The sequence below is a fragment of the Hippocampus comes genome, unplaced genomic scaffold (genome assembly GCF_001891065.2).
Source record: "Hippocampus comes isolate QL1 unplaced genomic scaffold, H_comes_QL1_v1.1 scaffold97, whole genome shotgun sequence".
In the NCBI taxonomy this organism is placed as follows: Eukaryota; Metazoa; Chordata; class Actinopteri; order Syngnathiformes; family Syngnathidae; genus Hippocampus; species Hippocampus comes.
Genome location: NW_017806172.1, coordinates 98911 through 121350, shown reverse-complemented (window position 1 = coordinate 121350; position 22440 = coordinate 98911). Strand labels below are relative to the sequence as shown.

The 22440-nt window shown below is 47.0% G+C and overlaps 3 protein-coding genes and 2 long non-coding RNA genes across 9 annotated transcripts in view; 2 read left to right on the top strand and 3 right to left on the bottom strand.

Annotated features, from left to right (window-relative positions):
* The window catches only part of adcyap1b (adenylate cyclase activating polypeptide 1b), a 12562-nt gene extending 10413 nt beyond the window's left edge, over positions 1-2149 (bottom strand). For 2 of the 4 annotated variants that reach the window (XM_019896318.1, XM_019896319.1), the window contains exons 1-4: positions 1840-2149; positions 1575-1679; positions 758-901; positions 382-486 (exon numbers count right to left, since the gene is read on the bottom strand). In XM_019896318.1, the coding sequence (XP_019751877.1) occupies positions 382-486; positions 758-901; positions 1575-1679; positions 1840-1967 (482 nt within the window). In that variant the 5' untranslated portion in view covers positions 1968-2149. The remainder of the gene's footprint in view (positions 1-381; positions 487-757; positions 902-1574; positions 1680-1839) is intronic. The other 2 variants (XM_019896321.1, XM_019896320.1) reach the window with 2 other exon arrangements.
* LOC109531823 (uncharacterized) overlaps positions 1-5109 on the bottom strand; it is an 18913-nt gene extending 13804 nt beyond the window's left edge. The window contains exons 1-2 of the long non-coding RNA XR_002171254.1: positions 5098-5109; positions 3396-3402 (exon numbers count right to left, since the gene is read on the bottom strand). This is a non-coding gene — a long non-coding RNA (uncharacterized LOC109531823). The remainder of the gene's footprint in view (positions 1-3395; positions 3403-5097) is intronic.
* A 421-nt stretch (positions 5110-5530) lies between these two features.
* On the top strand, positions 5531-17841 carry yes1 (YES proto-oncogene 1, Src family tyrosine kinase). Of its 2 annotated transcripts, none has more exons than XM_019896315.1 (12): positions 5531-5645; positions 8883-9173; positions 10367-10466; positions 10776-10874; positions 11163-11266; positions 11408-11557; positions 11772-11927; positions 12878-13057; positions 13508-13584; positions 14618-14771; positions 14873-15004; positions 16149-17841. In XM_019896315.1, the coding sequence occupies exons 2-12, from the start codon at positions 8891-8893 to the stop codon at positions 16355-16357; spliced, it is 1644 nt and encodes a 547-aa protein (XP_019751874.1). In that variant the 5' UTR covers positions 5531-5645; positions 8883-8890; the 3' UTR covers positions 16358-17841. The 2 variants fall into 2 exon arrangements, with proteins under 2 accessions (XP_019751874.1, XP_019751875.1); XM_019896316.1 differs by lacking the exon at positions 5531-5645 and adding an exon at positions 6256-6308.
* On the bottom strand, positions 17632-22164 carry clul1 (clusterin-like 1 (retinal)). The gene is made up of 9 exons (XM_019896317.1): positions 22094-22164; positions 21058-21194; positions 20232-20380; positions 19887-20057; positions 19114-19546; positions 18892-19014; positions 18611-18810; positions 18131-18306; positions 17632-18046 (listed from the first exon to the last, which is right to left on the bottom strand). The coding sequence occupies exons 2-9, from the start codon at positions 21152-21154 to the stop codon at positions 18028-18030; spliced, it is 1368 nt and encodes a 455-aa protein (XP_019751876.1). The 5' UTR covers positions 21155-21194; positions 22094-22164; the 3' UTR covers positions 17632-18027.
* LOC109531822 (uncharacterized) lies at positions 20308-22128 on the top strand. The gene is made up of 3 exons (XR_002171253.1): positions 20308-20416; positions 20854-20952; positions 22041-22128. It is a non-coding gene; the product is annotated as an uncharacterized LOC109531822 (long non-coding RNA).
* Positions 22165-22440: the final 276 nt, after the last annotated feature.

Sequence of the window (22440 nt, the reverse complement as noted above, 5' to 3'; positions counted from 1 at the left end):
TTTTATGGATTATTCACATGAATATTTCACTCCCCTTCGAAAGATTACCAACAAAAAAAAAAAAAACAATCAGGATGGCAACGATGGGATTTAAACAAAAACAAAAATACATTGAAAAAAAAAAAGAATGCTAAATAAGAAAGAGACAAGACAAGGTGGGTGCAGCAAGCCCTTACCCTGCACGCATTGTCATCAGAGAATGCAGATAATGCCGCGTGGTTAACTGACCCAGGTCCCCTTCGAAAGATTACCAACAAAAAAAAAAAAAAAACAATCAGGATGGCAACGATGGGATTTAAACAAAAACAAAAATACATTGAAAAAAAAAAAGAATGCTAAATAAGAAAGAGACAAGACAAGGTGGGTGCAGCAAGCCCTTACCCTGCACGCATTGTCATCAGAGAATGCAGATAATGCCGCGTGGTTAACTGACCCAGGATCTCCCTCAAGGCTCTATCTAATTCCTCCTCTGCATGCCTTTCTGCTCTGAGGTGCCAAAACACACACACATCATCAGTGGACGACAAAAGTCAACGAAATTAAATGTACGAATGAAATGAAATTCCAAAAAACAAAAAAAAAAAATTACAGATGCGCCAGACGTGACGCAAACAAACAAAATGACCAAAATGCGCAGCGGGTGGGAAAACCACACAAATAACGCGTTGAAGGGCTGCGCAAAATGCAACAAAAACTCAATCCGAATAGATTTCAGAGTAATAATAATAATAATGATGGCGAGAATGAAAAGAAATACCTCTTGTCGGTGGGGTAGTAGAGTGCGTAGCCGCCGCCGTCGTCGTTGAAAGACGCCGCCGCGCTGCGCAAGGCGAGGTGGTCGCCGTCGAAGCCCAACTCGCCCAAGGAATTGCCGTCCTCGTCGAACGCGTCGTTGTCCAGCCTGCGCGAGAGCCGCCCAAAAATAAGCACCGCGTCCAGCACGCTCCCGTTTAGGAAAAAAAAAAATTCCAAGACGTCAAAAAAAAAAAAATAAACCGCACACACACACTCTCACATTTGAAAGGGTCAAACGCGGGACCTTATTTTTCGTTTTTATTCGCCTTGTTCTTAATTTCCAAGGTAGAAGCCGTCTCCCCCGTTCATTCATGATTTCAAAAAAAACCATAAAAGTGGCCAACACCAAAGAAAACCAAATGCTAATAATTAGATCAAGTCATTCCATCCAAAAAACAGGAATTAAATGGAAAAGGAGAATTAAAAGCTTTCCGATTCGCTTGTTGGCTTCCTTTCCTTGGTGACGCATCCTCCCTCCTCTTCCTCCTCCTCCCGAGGGCTATCCATTGCACTCTCATTTTTAATGTGGTGGGGGGGTGGGGGGGTCACAGAAGGGGTCCCACTGGACAGATACCTCCACGCAAATTTCCACACTAATATGTACTGTCTCCTTCCCCTATTTTGGACTGTTTTTTTTTTTTTTGTTGTTTTTGTTTTTTTTCGTCGCGCGCAACCCCGCACGCCCAAGTGCGCTTTCACGGCGAATCCACACGTGCGTGCGCCCTTGAACTCATGCATTTAATTGGCCGGCATATTTCAGATGTGCAAAAGCGACCTACCTGATTTTGGGGTAACTTAGTCCGAGAGGTGTGCAGGAGACGCTGTAGTGCATTAAGATTCCGTAGATGAGCAAGATGAAAGTGGCTTTGCTCGAACTGGCCATGCTGGAATGTGACACAAAATGTGCGTTTTGTGTTAGTGCAGGTTTTTGTTGTTTTTTTTTTTTTTTGCACGAGCTGGTGTGGAAGGAAGGGCTGGGGGACGACAAACTTTGTTGGATTGACTTTTAGTGAAGGCTCCAGACGAGGAGGAGTTGCGCCTTACCTCCAAGCCGGGAAGCGGAGCCTGCTGCTGCTGCTGCTGCTGCTGTTGCTGGGGTGGGATCCGGGCGCGGCTTGCCTGGTGCGATGATGCACTTGTCTCCTGCTTCGTTTAACGTCCCCCCCTCGCATGCACTTCTATCTTCATCCGGATAATAATAATAATAGTAAGAATAAAAACGCGCACGCAATGAAGTGTTCTGCTGCGCAAAAATGTAATTTCCGCCCCACCAACCCAAAAAAAAGAAAAACCAGCCGTCAGCAGCTCCTCTCCGGATGTCCTCGAAACTTTTTTGTGTGCCCCGATCGCCTTGGATTTTTATCTTTAAGTATCCCTCCCTCCCTCCCTCCTCCTCATCCTCCCTCCCTCCAATAAGTCACGTTAAGGATGCTATGGACGTCATCAAGCCTTCCTCCTGCAGGAATATAATGGTACAGTTCCTTCCTCGTGCGTTGCATTCGTCACACATCTCCGGTCCACCCACCCTGCGAACGCAGCCTCAGTCGAGAAGTTTTCTCGCAAACTTTCGTGATTGCTTTATTTATTTATTTATTTATTTCCTGTTCACATTCGTGTTAAAGGGGGAGTTTTGGTCCCTATGGGCAAAGTTCTTCTGGAACCATTCATCCACCCATCCGTTTTTTAATCCGCTTATCCTCAAGAGGGTCGCGGGCGTGCCGGAGCCCATCCTTGGCGTCATCGGGCGGTGGGGGCGGGGGTGGGGCATACCTTTCGCCGTAGAACAACCGTCCACAATCACAATTTAGAGTGTTTCGTTAACCTGCTGCAGGCATGTTTTTGGAATGTGGGAGGAATATATACAGTATACCCGGAGAAAACCCACGCAGCCACGGGGAGCGCATGCAAACTTCACACAGGAAGGGCGGAGCCGGAATCGAACCCTGCGCCTCTGCACTGTGAGGCCAACGAGCTCACCGGTCGATCACCGCGATTAAAATATAATAATAATAATTACATTCTGGTTTTGGAGCTTTTTATTCCAGAATTGCATCACAGCGTGCCTAAAATGACATCTGTAGTGTCCACAGCCCTCCATTTTTCATGATTATTATCGTTAGATGTTTTATTTTCTTATTTTAATGTTCGTGTTATTTTACGACTTTCATGAATTGTTTTCAAGGCTGAATTTTTATATTGTTACGATCTTATAATTAGGAGAATGGATGAATGGATGGATTTTTAATGATACCAAAGTCCAACACTGATAGTGTATTTCATTGATTTGTTTCATTTTTAGGCATCGTCAGTTTTTATATTTGATCATACGACACTCATACTACCTCTTTAATTATAATTCATTGTATTTGTTTGAACAATTACCATGCTCGACTCATGGCACGTCTATGTATGTTTTTAAAATTATAATTGCATTTTCGTATTTAAGTCAATTCAAAAGAGCATTTGTCCATACTTAATTGAATCAACTTATGTATTTAGTTTTTATGATTGTATTTCAGGTACCATTCTTTTTTTCGTATACATGCTGAACTCACACTTTGTCGCATTTTCATCGAAGCGTTGACTTTTATGAATTGCACTTTTTTTCTTTTTTCATTCTGCACTCATGCACCACAATATACCACATCACGTCATCAGCAGCAGCATCATCAGCATCATCACCACCAGTAAATCCAATTAAGTGTTTTATCTGGAGTGGGTAGAAGTGCTTCCCAGTTTTGTGTGGGACTAAAAGCTGCCCCACTGGCCCCAAATAATCACCATTCCCCAGGAGAGTCATTTCTCTTGAATTTCTTGGAATTTACACTCACCTTTCCGAACAATACTGATAACGGCCCCGAACGCAAGTCTATGAGGCCCTGCGGGTGTGGGTGAAAGAGTGAAGAAGAGGGGCGCGTCTTGTGGGGGGGGGTTCAGGCGTTCATCCATTCAAGCGCCATGTAATCGGATTGGAGCGGGCCTTTGACGCACGGTTCCTTTTGAAAGAAACCTCCAATCGAGTTGTGTGAATCATCCGAATAAACCAATTGACGCGTCAGAAACGACACAAAATCCCCTTCCAGCCAGAGAAAGGCCATTATGCAAGACTAATTCACCCAAAGCCTACAAAGTGGATTTGAATTAGAAGCTTTTTTCTTATACTACTGTATGTATGACTACTGTATGCTGCACTTTGCGGAGCAATTACGTCATTACGTTCAGTCTGACGCGACGTGACAATGAAAGATCCTCACGAACGGGATGCAAATATCCCGCCCAAACCATCACCGCCACCTAATTTGGCCGCGGATTGCACCGAGAAGTGATCGCGCACGCTCACAATCGAGGAATGAGTACACGGCGCCACCACCAGGACAAAAGGGGAATGAACCACTATCTATCTATCTATCTATCTATCTATCTATCTGTCTATCTGTCTATCTGTCTGTCTGTCTGTCATAAAAAGTCCACACACACCGAATCCAATGCCAGGTTTTGGGTTCTGCGAAAAAATGAGGCCAAAACAAATCATTTAAAACATCTATTGATCCACCCATATTCTCGTCTGCTTATCCTCACGAGGATCACGGGCGTGCTGGAGTCTGATCCCAGCTGTCGGGGTACACCCTGAACTGGTTGCCAGCCAATTTGCCACAATCACACCTAGGGACAATTTAGGGTGTTCCATTAGCCTGCCATGCATGTTTTTGGAATGTGGAAGGAAACCGGAGTACCTGGAGAAAACCCATGCAGGCACAGGGAGAAAATGCAAACACCCCACAGGAAGGCCGGACCCGGAATCGAATCAAATCCACTAGACTAGAGGGAGAGAGAGAGAGAGAGAGGATGAATGGATACATGCCTCCCAAAGAGCTTTCTGTATAGCTACAGTTGAGCTCATAAATTGATATTCCCCGAGGGTTTGGAAATTTATGAGCACAACTCTATCGATCTATCTATCTAGTACTGTACAGAGGGACAATGTCATTTTTATTTTATTATTTTATTTCAGGGTGAATAAATCACGAAAGGATGATTATGATTAACGTATTGACAATTTTCTTTTCTTTGAAGTGAGTACAGTACAGTACGGTTTGTATTTTTGCACAAAAGCGAACTCTTCATGCCTCTAGGGAGCGCCAGATGATTGGAAATGGAGTGTTCGGCCGAGACAGCGCCCTCACCCACTCGATCCCAAAAAAGAGAGACAAAAAACGCGAAGCCATAACGCGCGTGTTCACATTGACAAAGTAAAGTTTCTAAATGATACAATCCGATGTCTACTTTCAAATATTTAACGACTTTAGCGTTTGCACATGTCGGCCATATTTGACGCAAGGGAGTTGGGATCATGAGACGTTTAAGTGTGTGTGTGTGTGTGTGTGGGGGGGGGGGATTAGACTAAGATCATGTCCCTCACTCTCTGCAACTGTTAAAAATGTAAGGTAATTTAGAGTAAGTCCTATGAAGAGGCAGGATATTGTCTCGTTGATAATGTGTATGGTCATTGTGCTTTAGACGGAGTATGAATCTGAGTAGCATAGTGTACGAGTTTGAAAGTGAGTACGTGAACGCCTCGTGATTCCCTCTCTGGCCCCGGTGGCTACTAGCCGGGCTATTGTCGTGCTGGTCCAATTCGCTAAACTCGGACATTTTAAAAAACATTTTCGCCGGCTTTTCTCCTTTTTTTACGCAAACCAGTCGACACAAAGTGACCCTTTTCGCTCCCTTTTTGTGCGTGCGTGCGTGCGTGTGTGGCCCCTCCAATTTGGGACGTGAAAATAATCAAGTGGAGGACGACGAGACGCATGTAGCCGGATTACGACGCTGCTGAGGTCGCTTGGAAAGAGGTGAGCGACGAGCCCTCGAAGTGGGGAAGTCTCGTTTGGAGTGTGTGGGGAGGGAGCGAGGCCTGATAGTAGTTTTTTGTGTTGCCCGACACACCAAAAGTTGGGGATCGTGTCATTTTCCTCATTTGTGCGTGTTTGGGGGTTGACGCCGGTACTGGAATTTGTTGGCTTTCCCAGTTCCCACAAACCCGGCAAGGACGAGCTCACGCTGTTGAAATTGTTCATTTAATTATGAATTACCCAAAGCGCTAAATTTGATGTTTCTTGTTTTCAGTTTAATGTTCCAATGTTTTGTGCCTTACCCTACCCAAGCCCCCCCCCCCCTGCCTCCCTCATCTGTTGCGAACCTTTTCCCAGCTCGATCATCGTAAACAAAGCCCATATTTGGAGTCGTTTTATTGCAATTGTTTATGCATGCAAAGTAGCCAAGTACCACCGTTGTTAGAAGGGGGCGAGCGTGTGTCACTATAACGTCCACTCTTCCTGTGTTTGAACACTCCAGTTCCGTGGTAATCCTCCTCCATGTTAATCCCTCTGTATGTACTGTCCAGTCCCACTCTGATGGATTGCCATGTGACACACACACACACACACACACACACACACACACACACACACACACACACACACGACCAAAACCACACAGCTGGACTATGTAAGTAGGTGAGGAGGACTAACGGGTGTCACTGGCCCAGTGTCATGTACTTAAACAGGAGGTGTGAAGGATCCTCTGGGCAGATCAACCCCACTTTGCTGTGCCGCCATGGAATGCAACTACAAGGCTGGATTTACACACTCCGGGTGCAAGTGCCCAATTCCGATTGAATGCCGAAATCCCATCTCGTTCCATGCACTTTTAAAGTGACATATATTGAATCGAGTTACAGTATGTTTACACTGACAGAGCACATGAAATCAGCACCTAATTGCGCAGAATTAACCCCCACACGTGTCAAATAATATGAATGACTGAGCTCACTCCCCCATTGATTTACATGAGGGCAATTGTGTGTTTGTATCGCTTAATGGACTGTTAAAACAAAAACGCACCTGTTGCAAGGTTTACCTCAACGTCCAGTTCCCGAAGCTACTTTAAACGCTATGTTCCAGGCAGCCTCATTTCAGGTGACTGTGGATAAAACAGGATGGTCACAAATATAGTTGTGTGTGTGTGTGTGTGTGTGTGTGTGGTCTGGAACATGAACATTCGGGTTAAGAATCGGTATGTGTACACCGATGAAGAGTGTCGCTCCATCCCAAAGTGGCAACAAGGGGATGCTTTGCTGCGTTTATGGCGTGAAGATGCCTCTGCAGGTGGCCTCATTGATGTGAATGGGACACGGAAGGATGTCCCCTCAGCTAGCCTCCCCCTCAGCCCCCCCAAACCACCCACCACCACTTTCCCGGGTGATTGGCAGTCAAAGCGCCTCCGAGCACGTGCCGCGGTGACGACCGAGTTACGCTTCGGTGATGCTCTTATAGCATCCGACCGAGGATCCCGGGTGATTGGCAGTCAAAGCGCCTCCGAGCACGCGCCGCGGCGACGACCGAGTTACGCTTCGGTGATGCTCTTATAGTCGCCGCGCTCGTGTCCGACCGAGGGCGTTTATCTTCCAATGAAAGATGGCTGTTGACCCGGTGCTGTTTTTACAAATGGTGTAACCGTATGGGACATGAATGAAAATACGGGACACGACAGCGACTGACCAAATAAGGAACAATTCCACATTTTACGGGACGGTTGGCAAACCAAGTAGTGGTAGTTTATGGACTGGAGCGTGAGGCCGTTTCACTTCCCATTGCTCACCGAATATTGAAGCAAACGAGACTTCAAAGTGCTGAACATTTTAGCCTCATAATCCAGTTAAGGTTTGGGTGAGCTGCACCAGCATTTACAGTCTGTGAATTGCACTGTTCAAAGGTCGACCGGCTGCTCCCAGTTTCCCCGACTGGCATCTTATCTGCTCGGTCGTAAGAGCAGAGTGTTGAGGCTGGGGGGGGCGAAACGAGTCCTCGCGCCATCCCAAGTGGTTTGGTTGTGCAAGTGGACCTAATGCTCCGCCAAAGTATTTCTTTTTGGAATACAGTATAACAGTGTGAATTTTTGCATTTGCGACGCTCGTGTCGTTCTTTTGCATTTGTCACTCTGAACTTACAACGAAGTCCCTTGCATCCAAAATATTCTCGGCGACTCCGTATGGAGGCAACAGTGCGCATGCTGATCAAGTGTTTTTTGTCTTGGCCGCTAAAACAAAAGCTTCCCTGCTGCCGCTTTTCCTGTGGGAAGCGGCGGCATGGGTCTCCGTAATCTGACGCGGCGTGCCGGTCAATCTGGCAAACGTCCAGTCATGCGGCCTCGGACAGGGGGCCATTTGTTTGGAACGCGGGCTTGTACGCTATACCTATGTGTCGTCGTGGTTACTGCACTGATACGGTAAAAATGCCTTTACCACCATGAATATTGATGCAGAATACTGCAAAAATCCAAATCAAAATGGGGCAATGCATGCGATCTGCTCGATTCTTCAGTCTTTGAATGTCTCTCAGGGTTTTTCCTGCGTTCAGAATGACGTGGCGGCCGCCTCCGGCAAATCTTATGCCGCCCCCCCAGCCAGACCGATTGATATCGTTCAACGCGGCGTCAAGCTGGAGTCGCGCTCAAGCCATCGTGAAATGGGCTGGCTGAAGAGGATGCTGTCAGCACCACACCGCACTTGAAGTGTTTATCTGATCCTCGTGGGAAGAGGGAGTAGGATTACCTCATTTGCGGGGAGTCCTTGAAGTACAGATAAGAGAAATGCGAACGTCTCGTATATCAACGAGGAGAGGGGCGATACGGTGCTTCCCCCCACCCCCCGCTTGTCTTAAATCTGTGTCAGTGAAACGGCCACAGGCTGTAAGGATTTTGTTTCCACCTCGGATGACTGCGCAGCCTTTTGTTTGGGATGTCAGGGGAGGTTGTTGCTTGGCCTGTGGTGAGCCCTCGTTTTTGCACTGCTTGTGTGACCTCACTGTGCTGTGTACAACATTTTCTCCGGGCTCAAAGAGGAGTCACTGCAGTAGATTGACTCCATATATATTGAAAGTAAAAATTGTAACTCAAGATGTAATACAATACTTTTTTTTTAGTCAATAACATCACGATACAGTGATTGCATGAAAAAAAAAAATCGGTGTGCATTTTTCGCTGCATTTCATCCCTGCTTGACTGACTTTCTTGCCCGGTGTCCCCCTCAGGCTTGACGATGGGTTGCGTCCGGAGCAAAGAGGACAAAGGCCCGGCGCCGAAGTACCGTCCAGACAACGCCAACAACGCTCCGGTCAACGCCCACCTGGGCCACTACGGCCCCGAGCCCACGCTGATGGGCCACTCGCCGGCGGCAAAGACGCTCAACAGCGGCTACAACAGTCACGCCTCCGCGCTCACCCCGTTTGGCGGCGCCTCGTCCGCGATGACGCCTTTTGGCGGCGCCTCCGCCTCCTTCGCGTCGGTGGCCGTGAGCGGTCCCTTCCCCGGTGTCGTCACAGGTCAGTTTACGCATCGTTGCAGAAGCCCTCTTCTTCAACCGGGCGCTAATTTAATGGGGTACGGAAAAGGATCGGGGGTACCGCCCTGGGCCGGTCGCCAGCCAGTCAGAGGGCTCAGTTTGCCAAACAACCATTCCCACTCACCTTCACGCCGATGGGCCGAGGTATGCGTGATTTGGGGATGTGGGAGGGAAGCGCAAGTACCCGGAGACGCGGAAGGCCCGAGCAGAAATTCAAATCCGCATCCATGAGGCAGGCGTGCTAACTGCTGATTCGCCAATCAGCCTGATCAATTTATTGCAGTTGTGTAATGAACGTCTGAAATTTGACATTTCAAATGAAGGAAAACTGTCTTGAGCTTGGAGCAAGTTCATGAAGATGCCTTTGCTGTGTATAAATAGTAGTTCTTAGATAAGGATCACAACAAAAAAAATATGCATGACATGGGAAGCATACGTGGCCTCCAAAGCAAATTGTCCATCCTCCATCCTTGCAATGTTGCTCTTTATCGTCTCTGGCGTTGGACTTGATGTCGATTTGATAGGATCTTCCGGCAGCGTGAGTGACGAACACAAACCCATACAAACACACACACTGCTTGTTGGCTCTCAAGGAGGATAATGTGACCTGAGGGAACGCCGCCCTTCTAATCCTACCCGCTCAATTTCCTCTGTGAAGATAAACATTTCGGAGTCCAGTTGTCGCTTCGCACTAGTGTGTCTGACTCTTTATTGCAGCCATCATGTAGGTCATGTGACCTGTCATGGCCCACCGAGCAAGCGCAGTGACTCAATAATGATGAGACTCAACCAGTGTCATTTCTTTACTGTTGTGAAATATTTCAGGGTGCTTTTTTTTTTTTTTTTTTTTTGTGACCACTTTTTGCCCAAGTTAACTAACTTCAGGTCACCCTGACCCTTTGTCCGCCAAACGTAGGCCCGCCCTCGGGCCCCCGACAGCAAGTGGCAAAATGGCCTTCCCCCGAGATGGACCAAATGGGGTGGATTTTGCCGCTTAATTCATATTCTGCAAATGCAGGATTCATCTTAAGACGAGTGGGAACTGATCGAACGCTTGCTGAAGAAAACCTTTTGACTTGACTTCCCCTTAACTGAAATAAAGCCACTCTGTACGCAGAGTGACGCTGCTTGTTAACAGTAACACGCCTCTGTTGCTCTTCATCTTGCCTTCAGGTGGCGTCACATTCTTCGTGGCGCTATATGATTACGAAGCGAGGACGTCCGACGATTTGTCCTTCACAAAAGGCGATCGCTTCCAAATTATCAACAACACGTGAGTGCCTGTGCTTTTTTTTTAGTTTTTAATCTGGACATCCCCTCTTGCTGTGCGCGTGTGCACGTACATTTGTTTGCGTTTAATCTGTTTTTCGCTTTGGTCCGCTATTAAGGCCGAAATCTGTTTGGGTTAATGTGCTTCTCTGACCGGGCCATCTGTTCTCATCACTTTCAGCATGTTTGACTCTGCGCCGTTGAAAACAACAGAGCGATGCGTTTGCAATTGGGTCTCCGTGACAGCCCTCGGGTCGGTCGACGCGCTTGTTTGCGTTGAAAATCCCACTGAAGGCTTCTCCTCTCCCTCTAGCGAAGGTGACTGGTGGGAGGCTCGTTCCATCAACACGGGACAGAAGGGTTACATCCCCAGCAACTACGTGGCCCCCGCTGACTCCATACAGGCTGAAGAGTGAGGACTCCTTTCTTTCCGCCCTCTCGTCCTTTCCGTCTGATCCTCCCGTCTATTTTCAACCCGCTCGGTCTCATAAATGCTTGTCCGCGGTCACGCCGGGACGGCCCGTCGTGTACTCATGCAGAGGCTAAACAATAGTGCCCTGTGTTGAGAGTTGCTGGCAAACCCAAGGCCGGGGTTACCATATTGTTAGTGTGTGTGTGTCTGTGTGTGTGTGTGTGCACTCTTGTAATTACACATTTGAAGAGATCAAATCACATGAGCACACCACTGTTCTTTCAACAGATGGTATTTTGGCAAAATGGGCCGAAAAGATGCCGAGCGGCTTTTATTAGTTCCGGGCAACCAGCGAGGTACTTTCTTGGCACGAGAGAGTGAGACAACCAAAGGTAAAAAAGAAGAAATAAAGAACTAAAAAATAAACCCTGCATGTTGACATCACATCAGATCTTCATTTTTATGAATTATTACACCGTACGTGCATGTAACTGTTGACATTGTGTGATTTAATTTTTTTTTTTTTTTTTAAGGCGCCTACTCTCTGTCCATCCGTGACTGGGACGAAGTCAAGGGAGACAACGTGAAACACTACAAAATACGAAAGCTTGACAGCGGCGGTTATTACATCACCACTCGGGCTCAATTCGAGACGCTACAGAAGCTGGTCAAACACTACACAGGTGGGCATCGTCTGCCGCCAGCCAGCGTCTCGCCAGAGTTCTGTTTACTGCACAACTATACAAGCAGTCCCCGAACATGATATCTCTTACTCTATTCAGAGTTGAATGCAGCATGTGTAGAGGCGCTGAATTATTCAGCCGCAGGTCGGCCGCCGCGCTACGCATCCTCTTCACAGGATTTATCGTCCGTCTTCCGTGCGCGCCCCTTTTCCAGAACACGCCGACGGTTTGTGCTACAGGCTGACGACCGTGTGTCCCACGGTCAAGCCGCAGACTCAGGGACTGGCCAAGGACGCGTGGGAGATCCCCCGAGAGTCCCTACGGCTGGAAGTCAAGCTGGGCCAGGGCTGCTTCGGAGAGGTCTGGATGGGTAAGACGTCGTGTTTGCGTCGTATAACGGATAGTCGATCATAAATGAGTCAACGGGGCTTACGGCGGGAAATGAAGCGTCTACTTTATAGCTCATGTATATTTAACAGGGAGGAATGGTTATAGCCCCGCTTACAGGACCATCAAATCTTTGGAGTTATGGAGCTCAGCAAAGAGCGAGCCTATTTATCGGCCAAAGCGCTGACGGCCGCGGTCCGTTGACGCCGAAAGGCGCACGCGCGCACACGAACGGCGGGTGGTGCTCCTACGCTTCACTTTGCCGGCGTGCATCCTCCTCACTCACTCCCTCATTTGGCCCGCAGCAAGCCTCGACCTGCAAGCGTGCAATGCCAGGAATTCCCGCGCCCGCCGGCTTCTTTTTTAATTCTTCTGATTATTCTTTTTCTCTTTGTGCTGCCGCCCCTGCTGATTATTCTCTTGGTGTCTTCACTGATTGTTAATTCCACATTTGTTCATCATTGCGCGTGACCTCCATTCCTCTGTGTTCTCACCACCTTGCGCTCATTATTAGCATTGCCCTACTTTGTCCTTTGCTGTGTGCGTGCGTGCGTGCGCGCGTGTGATTCATTCATGGAGGTCGGCCCTCATGACGGAAGCGCCGGCCGGCTCTCCCGGCTTGTTGTACGTAAGCGGGGCGTGAGTAAGTGGCTCTCGACCAGGAAGTGTGATGTTATTGCTCGCCAACTTTACCGGCTGTTTGAGAAATGACCATCCGTGATGTGGAGTTTTCGACAGTTTTCTCTGGACCGTGTTTACGTTGTGTCGGATAAACAAGTGTTTTCCCCAATACGGAACTTTTGACTCGGGTACTATACCTGCATCACATGGATGGATTGATGCGGAACAATGTTTATTTCAGCAATTTAATGTGCAAGATAGTGTTGATGATATCTCAACCCCCCTACCTACCCCTCCCTCCCTTTCATTCAGGCACATGGAACGGCACCACCAAGGTGGCTATCAAGACCCTGAAGCCGGGCACCATGTCCCCGGAGGCCTTCCTGCAGGAGGCTCAGATCATGAAGAAGCTGCGACATGACAAGCTGGTGCCTCTCTATGCCGTGGTGTCCGAAGAGCCCATCTACATCGTCACCGAGTTCATGGGCAAAGGTCGCTCCCCGACCCGACTGTGTTCCCCAACCTCTTCCGAGGCAAAGCGCTGCCACATAGTGTTAGCTTAGCAACTCGAGCCGACAGCCCGACGACACATACCCTCTCCTTAGCGGGCTCTATTGTGGAAATGCTATTTGTCTTCAATGACTCTGCAGCTGCGATAGGCGCCAGCACCCGACCCTTGTGAGGATCAGAAAATGGATGGATGGATGTCTGTCTGTCGAACAATGAAAACCACTTGGTTGTTCATTATTATGCGGAAAAAAATGTTGCCATCTGTATTTATAACCATGCACAAAAATATATTTTTTTATTTTTATCCGGATACTCGATTATTCAGTTGATGATTCTGTAGGATATCCAAATACCAAAATATTTGAGAGTTGCAGCTCAAATGATCTATTTTTTTTTTTTGTTTTAATGTTCATGCCATGTCATCTCTTCCAGGGAGTCTGCTGGACTTCTTGAAGGAGGGAGACGGCAAATACCTGAAGCTACCCCAGCTCGTGGACATGGCCGCACAGGTAGGATGCAAAGACAGGCCTCTGCTTGCTAAACTGCCAAGGAATATGTGTGAAAAAAAAGCTCGTGAGTCAGTGCCGTGCGAGGTTCTCCGTGCAGGTTGTCATATTTATTTAATATCCACTTGACATCTCTCTTGGCCTTCCGCCATCACTCCGTGCGCCTCCTGTCGTCCTCCGACTCGGAGCCGCCTGCGGAGCCTAAGCGCTCCTCATCAGAGAGCCACTTAAGTCCCACAATGCCACCTTCGCGTGCTACGATCCGCTTTCACTTTGCCCTGCCGCACTCCTCCCCCGCTCAACCACGTGAAGTGAAAAAAAAGAAAGAAAATGAAGGTGGAGGGAGGCGCCTGCGGTCGGCTCCGAAGGGGGTTGGCAGACAAAAGATGTTTTGAATTATTAGGAAATGAACAAGCCTGCATGAACTTGATTAGCACTATCTGGCATCTGTGGTGAACCCTCGCCATGATGGAACAGCTCAAATCTGCAAATAATTCATGATTTCTAATTGCGTGCAGATCCCCTAAAATGGCCGTCAAACAATGAGAATGGAGAGAATGAGAATGCCTCGTACGTACGCCCTCATGAACACGATACTTTATTCACTAGTTGAATTACATTACAACAAACAAACCACCTTCAGATGAGACTGATCAATAGTATTAGCTAGCACACTGGTCTACACACGAGTACGAATTGTGCTCGTGACATCACACCAAAACTTTTACACTTGACACCAGGGCTCCTCCTTTGATGCCGGGCCGCACAGAGACAGATCAACCATCGGCGAATGGTTGCTAGTCCGCGAAAAGCATATCTCTGTCTAACCTCGTCCGTAGCCCAAAAAAAAAAAAAGGGACCTTCAAACTGTATGACACAATGGCACCTTGCTGTCTCGGTTTCATTTTCACGGTCATCTGAAGTCCTCCAGTGCGATATGCTGACACGTTTTGCAATGGCAACCTTTTTTTGGGGGAGTTCAAATGACAAATTGTATCAGCTTCCACCTACATTGTTTGGTCCGTTTTCCCCGTAGATCGCGGACGGCATGGCCTTCATCGAGCGGATGAACTACATCCACAGGGACCTGCGAGCTGCCAACATCCTGGTCGCTGACAACCTGGTGTGCAAGATCGCTGACTTCGGCCTGGCCCGCCTCATCGAGGACAACGAGTACACGGCCAGGCAAGGTGCGCTGTCCTGCCAACTAATCCTCGAGCTCCCCCCCCCAAAAAAAAAAGAGAAACCCTTTGAACCAGCATCTGGGTTTCTGTCTTCCTGCTCGTTCCAGGCGCTAAATTCCCCATCAAGTGGACGGCGCCGGAAGCGGCTCTCTACGGCCGCTTTACGATCAAGTCGGACGTGTGGTCGTTCGGTATACTACTGACTGAACTGGTCACCAAAGGCAGAGTGCCCTATCCAGGTGAGCCTTGACACACACACACACAATTGATCAAAATCTATATTTTGAAGAAATCTTTTGCATTTGAAATATCATTTTCTGCTTAAGTGGGATAAAAAAAAAAAATCATGCCAAAACAAGGTAAAAATAAAACATTTATTTCTTTCTAACTTGGTTACATTGATATTCGAAATTGCATCAAATTTCATCTAAATGTGTATGTTGAAAAAAGATAAACCTGTTTGAAAACATTTTTAATGATTTAAAAATCAATCCAAAATCATTTCTAATGATTTAATTCACTTGTTTTGTATCGATTTTTTTGTAGCTGTTGCAATCAGTATATTTTGTTATTATACTTTGTGTATTTTTCAACACGATGAAGCACGCTCATACTCTTAGGCGCTATTTCTCTGTTAAATGAGTTTGTGTGTCGTATTTGTCCTCCCATTCAGAGTAAGATGATATCTTCAAATCTTACACACGCTGAATTTCAACACTTGCCATGTGTTTCTCTGATCGCTGTAATGTTGAAAATGAGGACTGGACTCCAGCTTTGAATGATCACAGAGCCGCCATATGGCCGACCTGACCGCCGCCATCTGGCTCTCGTGGCCTTCCCGGATCCACGGCCAAAAACCCTTCATTGTAATTAATTCAACTACATCTGGAGGCTCTTCTTTTCCTTTCTTGAGTCCTGTTGACACAGCTGCGTGGAAACCTATGATTTTTTTGTCCTTTTTTGTATGTATATATATACACTGCGGTGTGAGAATATCAGAAAGCTGATGATTTGCATTTTGATGCCGCCGCCATTCTGTTGTCTCATTCCGGCTTCCCTGGTGTGTGAGATAAATGAAGACCCCCTTCCCCCCACGCCCTCCCACAGAGTCACGTGCTCTGGCTCCTAACCTCTCACTGAGTCTCCTCCTTACAAAGCATTCATGTCACATCGCGGGGTTTTCCTGTCTTTGGGAAGAAGTCTTTCTTCTTTTTTTTTGTTGTTAATATAGAACAGGAAGAGGACACATTGCATGCAGCAGATTATGAAGCAAAACCTAAATTGGAACGCTAAATATTGCTTCGCGCAATACGTCTGTTTTCCCTTAAAGTGGGCCAAGACTTTCTGACATCCCCTGAACCCCGTCGGCGTTGTGGTTTGCAGGGATGGTGAACCGCGAGGTGCTGGAGCAGGTGGAGCGCGGCTATCGCATGCCCTGTCCCCAGGGCTGCCCCGACTCGCTGCACGAAATGATGCGCCATTGCTGGAAGAAGGAGCCCGACGAGAGGCCCACCTTTGAGTACATCCAGTCCTTCCTGGAGGACTACTTCACGGCCACAGAGCCCCAATACCAGCCGGGGGACAACCTGTAGACTCGCAAGATCTCATCTCGGTACGAAACGGACTGGCCACGACAACTGTGATCAATACTAGAGGTGGAGTAGTTAGTCCTCATTTCACATTGATGTCAATCCTTGCAAGATGCAAGAAGGATTTTTTTTTTGTTTTGTTTTTAAACACAATGATTCTTTCACACAACTTTCCTCCCTTTTTAAAAATTTTATTTTTCAAAAATAATTCTTGGATATCGGGGAGTCACGATGTCTGTTAGATGTACAGTAGTTTGTTTGGAATGACTGTAGGCTGACACGCTGTTCTTCTTTGTTTAAATGTTATTGCGGATGATGCAGATGGGGCTTGATGCAAGTATGTACAGTATGTGCAGGGGAAAAAAACTATTTTAGCAAGTGTGAAAAGGTGGACGAATGACATTTTTTTTAAATTCTAGTGCTTCTTTGACACGCTTTCTCACAGGTATTTTAATCATGCCCAAGTGCAAAAAAATAAATCAGTCACCGATTTTTTTTTTCTGTCCTAGATTCAGCATTTCATTTTTTTGTCTTTAATTGAGATATACTGTAATGCCAGCACAAACATACTTTTCAAATGTTTATGATGGCAATTTTTCTCACCTTGAGGTTTATTTTCTGTTAAATACTCAATATTTCCTTTTTTTTTTTTGAACTTGACCAAATGCAAAAAAAAACGTTAATGGAATGTGAGGAATACGAAACAAATTGCTTTGTTTTAAATGTTCATGATGGACATATTCCATGACCAAGGATTTTATTTTTGTTTTATTCCTCTCACCGAATATTCCCATCATTGAGGCATCTGAAACATGCTGAAGACTTTCACATCTGTCAAACGATCACTGTTGCAGTCAATTTTTTGACTGCCTTTCACATTAGTTATTTTAATCATGTCCCAGTGAAAAATGAATGTCGAACGTGTTTTTTTTTTTTCTTTTTCTTCATATGAGATGGGCATTGTCTGTGACCATGGAGTTGATTTTTTTCAAAATCTCCGCATAACAGTGACAGTTTTGCAATGGAAGAGTTGCACAATACCATATAAGGTGTGATATGGTACGAATGTCATCACTTGTATGTCTAAGCTTAAAAAAAACAATGTAAGTGAATCAGTGACAGTATATTTGACAGCCATTTACACACCAGACTTTCTCAAATTTCACTGCTCTGCTTAGTACGGTTTTGTTCATCTTCATGCCACCAAATAACGGCGTTAACAATGTCGAGTTTGTGTTTTTCTTCCCTAAACCTTTTATTTTCCTGTTGCTGTCCTCCCAAGTGTCGGTCCAGAGGCGCACGGTGACAAAGTTGCGTACGGAAGCCAGCGGTTCGGACGAAGATGTGAACTTTTTCCTTGTTTTGAATTCAATTTGTTTGTATGTTTGGCTGCGGAGAACCTAATACAGTATGTGATGGTTCCAAAAGGTAGGACTTGAACTAGAGATGGAGAAAAATAATGGGAACTAATAGAATTTTTGTACAGATCAAAAATAAATAAAAGTTTGACTTGAAAAGTTGAATTCGAGTTTGCTCTACTGCCGTTTCTACTTGTAAACCTCAAAATGTAACATCTGGAGGTCATGGAAATGGAATCTTGTGTTTTTTCCTCTATCAGGCAACAGCTAAGCTGTTGAAATTCTGCATCTCTATGGATCTCTGTGATTGGTTGTTTACTCGTCCTCCTGGTACCTGTGAAGCGAACAACAACACAAACGTAAATCAGTACGACTTGATCAAGTGTCACTAAATATTCCAATGTGTCACACCCATTACCTGATCATCTCCTTGTACCTTTCCAGAGCCTCCTGGACCACGTACTGGATGAAGGCCGGGTCGTGCAGGTTCAGCTCCCCCGGCACGGAGAAGACCAACGAAGGAGAGTTGAGGATGTTCACCTCCACGTGGGTCTCCCCCGCTGACATGTTCTTGTCTTGGCCCTTTGGCACCACCTGCTGGGCAGAAAGGAACACTCGAGGTGCTGTACACACTGGTCATGATTAGGAATACCAATGACGCGCTATCCGGTTGAACCATTTTTTTATTTTTTGGTGTGGTCTGGCGTTTGATCTGAATACTAGTAACGAGGTCAAGCGAGACCTGAGTTTCCTTAAGGAGTAACAGAGTATGTGTGAGACACCTCAATGGGCACCTCTGCTGCTTCTACCCTTCATTGATGCATTTCTTTCCCTGTAGAAATGAATCGTCAAGGGAGGTGCTGTTCAACGGCAACATATTTGCATTTCCTCATCTCACCCCGGTGATGCGGAAGATGTTTTGAGTGTCCGCCCGCGCCACCCAGCCGAACTCCGCAGCCATGTTGCTCAGCCAGCCCAGCGTCTCGTCGGCGTGGAGCCGCACGATGGACAGGACCTCGTCGTACTGCTCCCCGGACACGCCCAGCAGCTGCGAGACCCGCCGGAGTTCCACGTGCAGCTCCCTCACGCTGGGACATTCTGCCGAGAGCGGACATCGGGCGGCACCGTGAGGATGTCGGCCAATGGATGTGGAGGTGGGCGGTGGCGTTGGCGCTTTACCTGTTAGCAGTGCCCCTTGGCAAGCTTCGCACTGGTTCTGCAGCTGCCAACACTCGGACGACTGTTTGCGCAGGTCTCGGCACAACTTCCTGGTCCGCAGGGGGGACCGTGGGAGGGTTTTCTCTGCAGTCCAACACAAGAATGGACGTCAACCGTGGACCTTACAACTGTTACTCCATAACTGAAACAAGTACAAGCGAATCAAAAGTGTTTAACACTCACCTCTCTCTTTGGCCTCCTGCTGCGGTGTGTGGAGGCCATCAAACGCCTGCGTCACCACCGCCCCGAACTCCTCCACCACGCTGCGGCCAAAGTCGAAGAAAGAGTCCAGCACCTCCTCGAGGCCCACGCCCTGCAGGAAGCCCGAGTCACGGGCCGGGTCGTCAGGGGCCACCGTGGCGCTCGGCGCTAGGGGCGCGCCAAGGAGAGCCCCGCGCACCGCCCGGTCCAGTCCGTCGCTCATCCTGGAGGCCAGGGCGGCGCTGCCGTTCACCAGCAACCCGACCTTGCGTCTCAGGCGGGCGAAGGCGTCCTGGATGCGGACCACTTCGGCATCGGGGCTGTCTGGGTCCTGGTTCACCAGGATGTCGTCCGCTTCCGCGGCCGGTTCGCTGAAGCCGAAGCGTCTCGACACGCGGCGGAAGAAGTTCTCAACCTGGTATGGGAGAAGAAGACCAAAAATTGTGGACATTTTTGCAATTTCAAAGTATTTTGAAAAGCACCCCCTAGTCACTATTTAGTGATTCGAAATGTTATTTATACTGCTTGTCTTGAACCGATTAATGGCATTTTGTTTCATTTCAATGGAAAAGGATGATTTGGGCTACAAATTATACTGAGTAGGGAGTAGGCACTAATTCTTCACTCCTTTTTTTTTTTTAATAGGGAATTACATAGATCACCACGTAACTTCTTTAGTCGGGTATATAAAAATCCCGACAGAGTGAGTAAGGAATGAATGAACGATTGTGAACACAACACGAGGCTTGTCCTACTTTGGTCTGGAACGTCGCAAAGCCCCTGCGGCAGGTGTTGGTGAAAAATGTTTTACAGGCGTCCTCCAAACATGGTCTGCACTCGTCCCACTCTGACTGTAAAGAGGCCCTGCACTGCTCCTCGGCCTCCCGCAGCTTTTCCGTCACGTCCTGGGCCAGTTGCGCCGCTCCCTGGTGGAACAGAGGAACAACAACATTGCTTGTTTGTCAAGAATACAGTCCAGCTTTCATTTTAGAAACCCCTGCAAAGGCAGGCAAGGCATATCTTTGTTTATTGATCTTTGCCAGCGAGGTGTTGAGACAGCCAAAGAGAGTAACGCAAGGACAATGAAAGTGAGTGTCCACCTTTTTCTTGTCACCACTGTGGTGCAGAGACTTCATGAGGCGCTCGTGCTTGCGCTGGTTTCTCCACATCACCTCCCTCATCTGGCCCACGCCGTACAAGGCGCGCTTCACCTCCTCGCCCACCACCACCTCTCCGGCCTTGGACAACTCTGACAAGACACCACGGAAAAGTCTGCTTTGGATGGGTAAGTGGGGCGGGCAGCGTCCCCTTGATCCGGCGATGCTCTTCTTCCCCTTTTCCGTCCAGTAATTGACTTTTGACTAGCTCGTAACTTTTGATTGCCTGTCCACCTGTTCTATGTGAAATTAAACAACCGACTACAGTGGTGACTTAACGTAGGAGTGACTTTTTTTCGGTTTGACCGATTTCATGCTTTGGCTCGCGAGTGCGGAATGGAGATGTGGCCGCTGCGCAGTGGCAATGAACTCAACAGGCGTCAGCAGTTGAGAAAATGGCAAACAAGTCTTCAAAAAAGTCTGCTAGCTCACTGCTAATGCTAAATGTAATCTACGTTGCAGTGCTATCATAAATCTTTTAAGGAACAGGCTGAGTGCAAACAGTGCAGCAACACATGTAGACGGACAATGGAACAGTACTTGGTCTTCTTTGTGCTCTGTATAGAACCACTAACAGGGCCGTACTGATGAACTAAGAGGAGCTTACGCCAAAACCTTCCCGGACTGGGGTTGACGTTCCCTGCTGTCATGTCAAAGCCAAAAGGTAAGCAGAGCTGCATCAAGTTTTTGTCGGATGCTCAATTTTACATTCGCTCGCGGCTTTAGTTTCTGAAAAGCGGCACATTCTTGAGTGGGTGTAAAACGTCACCTTTTAAAGCGTCCTCTGTGGCGTTTCCGTCCTCCGAGGCACCGCTGACAAGCAGGCCCAAGGACGCCAGCGCAACCACACTGAGCGCAACCTGCATTTTGCTGCTTTTATGCTCCCCTAAGGAAGGAGCAAAAAGTCTGAAAAGGATATACACACACACACACACACACACACACACACACACACACACACACACACACATCAGCATCGTCCGGCTATTTTGATACAGAGAGCTAATAGGATTTGATTTTGTGGACAAATTCCAACACTTGAGGGCGCTCAAGTGTGGGGATTAAAAAAAAGAAACAAAATAAGCATCAACAGATCACTAAAACATTTACAGCATTTATGATGTTTAATGAATTAGATTTCATTGCATTTATTAGTTATGAATTCATGTAGACCCATCAGTGTAGTTCATGATTCATAATTTTATAGCATGATTATTAGCAGGACAGTCTTGAAATACAGAATCAAATACAGTTAGTCCAAATGGTTGTCATTTGAACTCTTTAGATCTTATTACAGTTGAAATAATGCAATATTTCATTTACTTCATGACAACATTTTAATGATTTCTATTGTATTATACTTACATTCATGATATAGATTTAAACTTATGAGTGATCATTTTCTTCTTAGCAGGTCAAAGCATTACAGTGAATACAGTTGTTCATGATTTGTATTTTTAATAAAAATAATCACGCGCAGGAATCATTCTTATGCTTTGATATGATTGTATTTCTTCTCAATCAAATGTTCATTGCGTGTTCCACAAGAATTGCTCTGCAGAAATCAAATGCATCACCTCAACTTCATATAGAAGCATTTACAGCACAAGTATTACTGAACATTTTTTCTTCTTCTTTTTCCCTTTTTATACGATCAGTTGAACGTACCAAATGACTAAATTAATATGCCACATGCAGTCAATTTTGTCGACACGATAATGCCTTTTTTTTGTTGTTTTTGATCCGCCCCAGCGGCCTCATTGAAAGCAATGGCAACACACAGGTTGGAGGAAAAGATGCCTTACCGCCCTGAAGATCCGCTGACAGCGGAACGAAGAAAACACTTTGTGTGGCTGCTTTGGTTGTGGTGCCAGGTTTGTTTGTTCTCTTTCCACTCGGAGCGTGATTCGTGATCCTATTAGCGACTTTGCGTGCGATAATCCCGCATTCAACATGTTGCCGGCCGCCACCAGGCGCCTCTTTGTTTTCGACACTTGTACACACCGGGACGAGAGCGTGTTGGAGTGAGTTCTTCCACGCACAAAACTCAGCCCAGTACTGTATCACGGCGGGCCTTCCTCTAACCCGTTCACAGAAAGTTGAAAGCGCACAACTGTGATCTTGTGCTTCTGTGTTTCTTCAATTGTGGCTC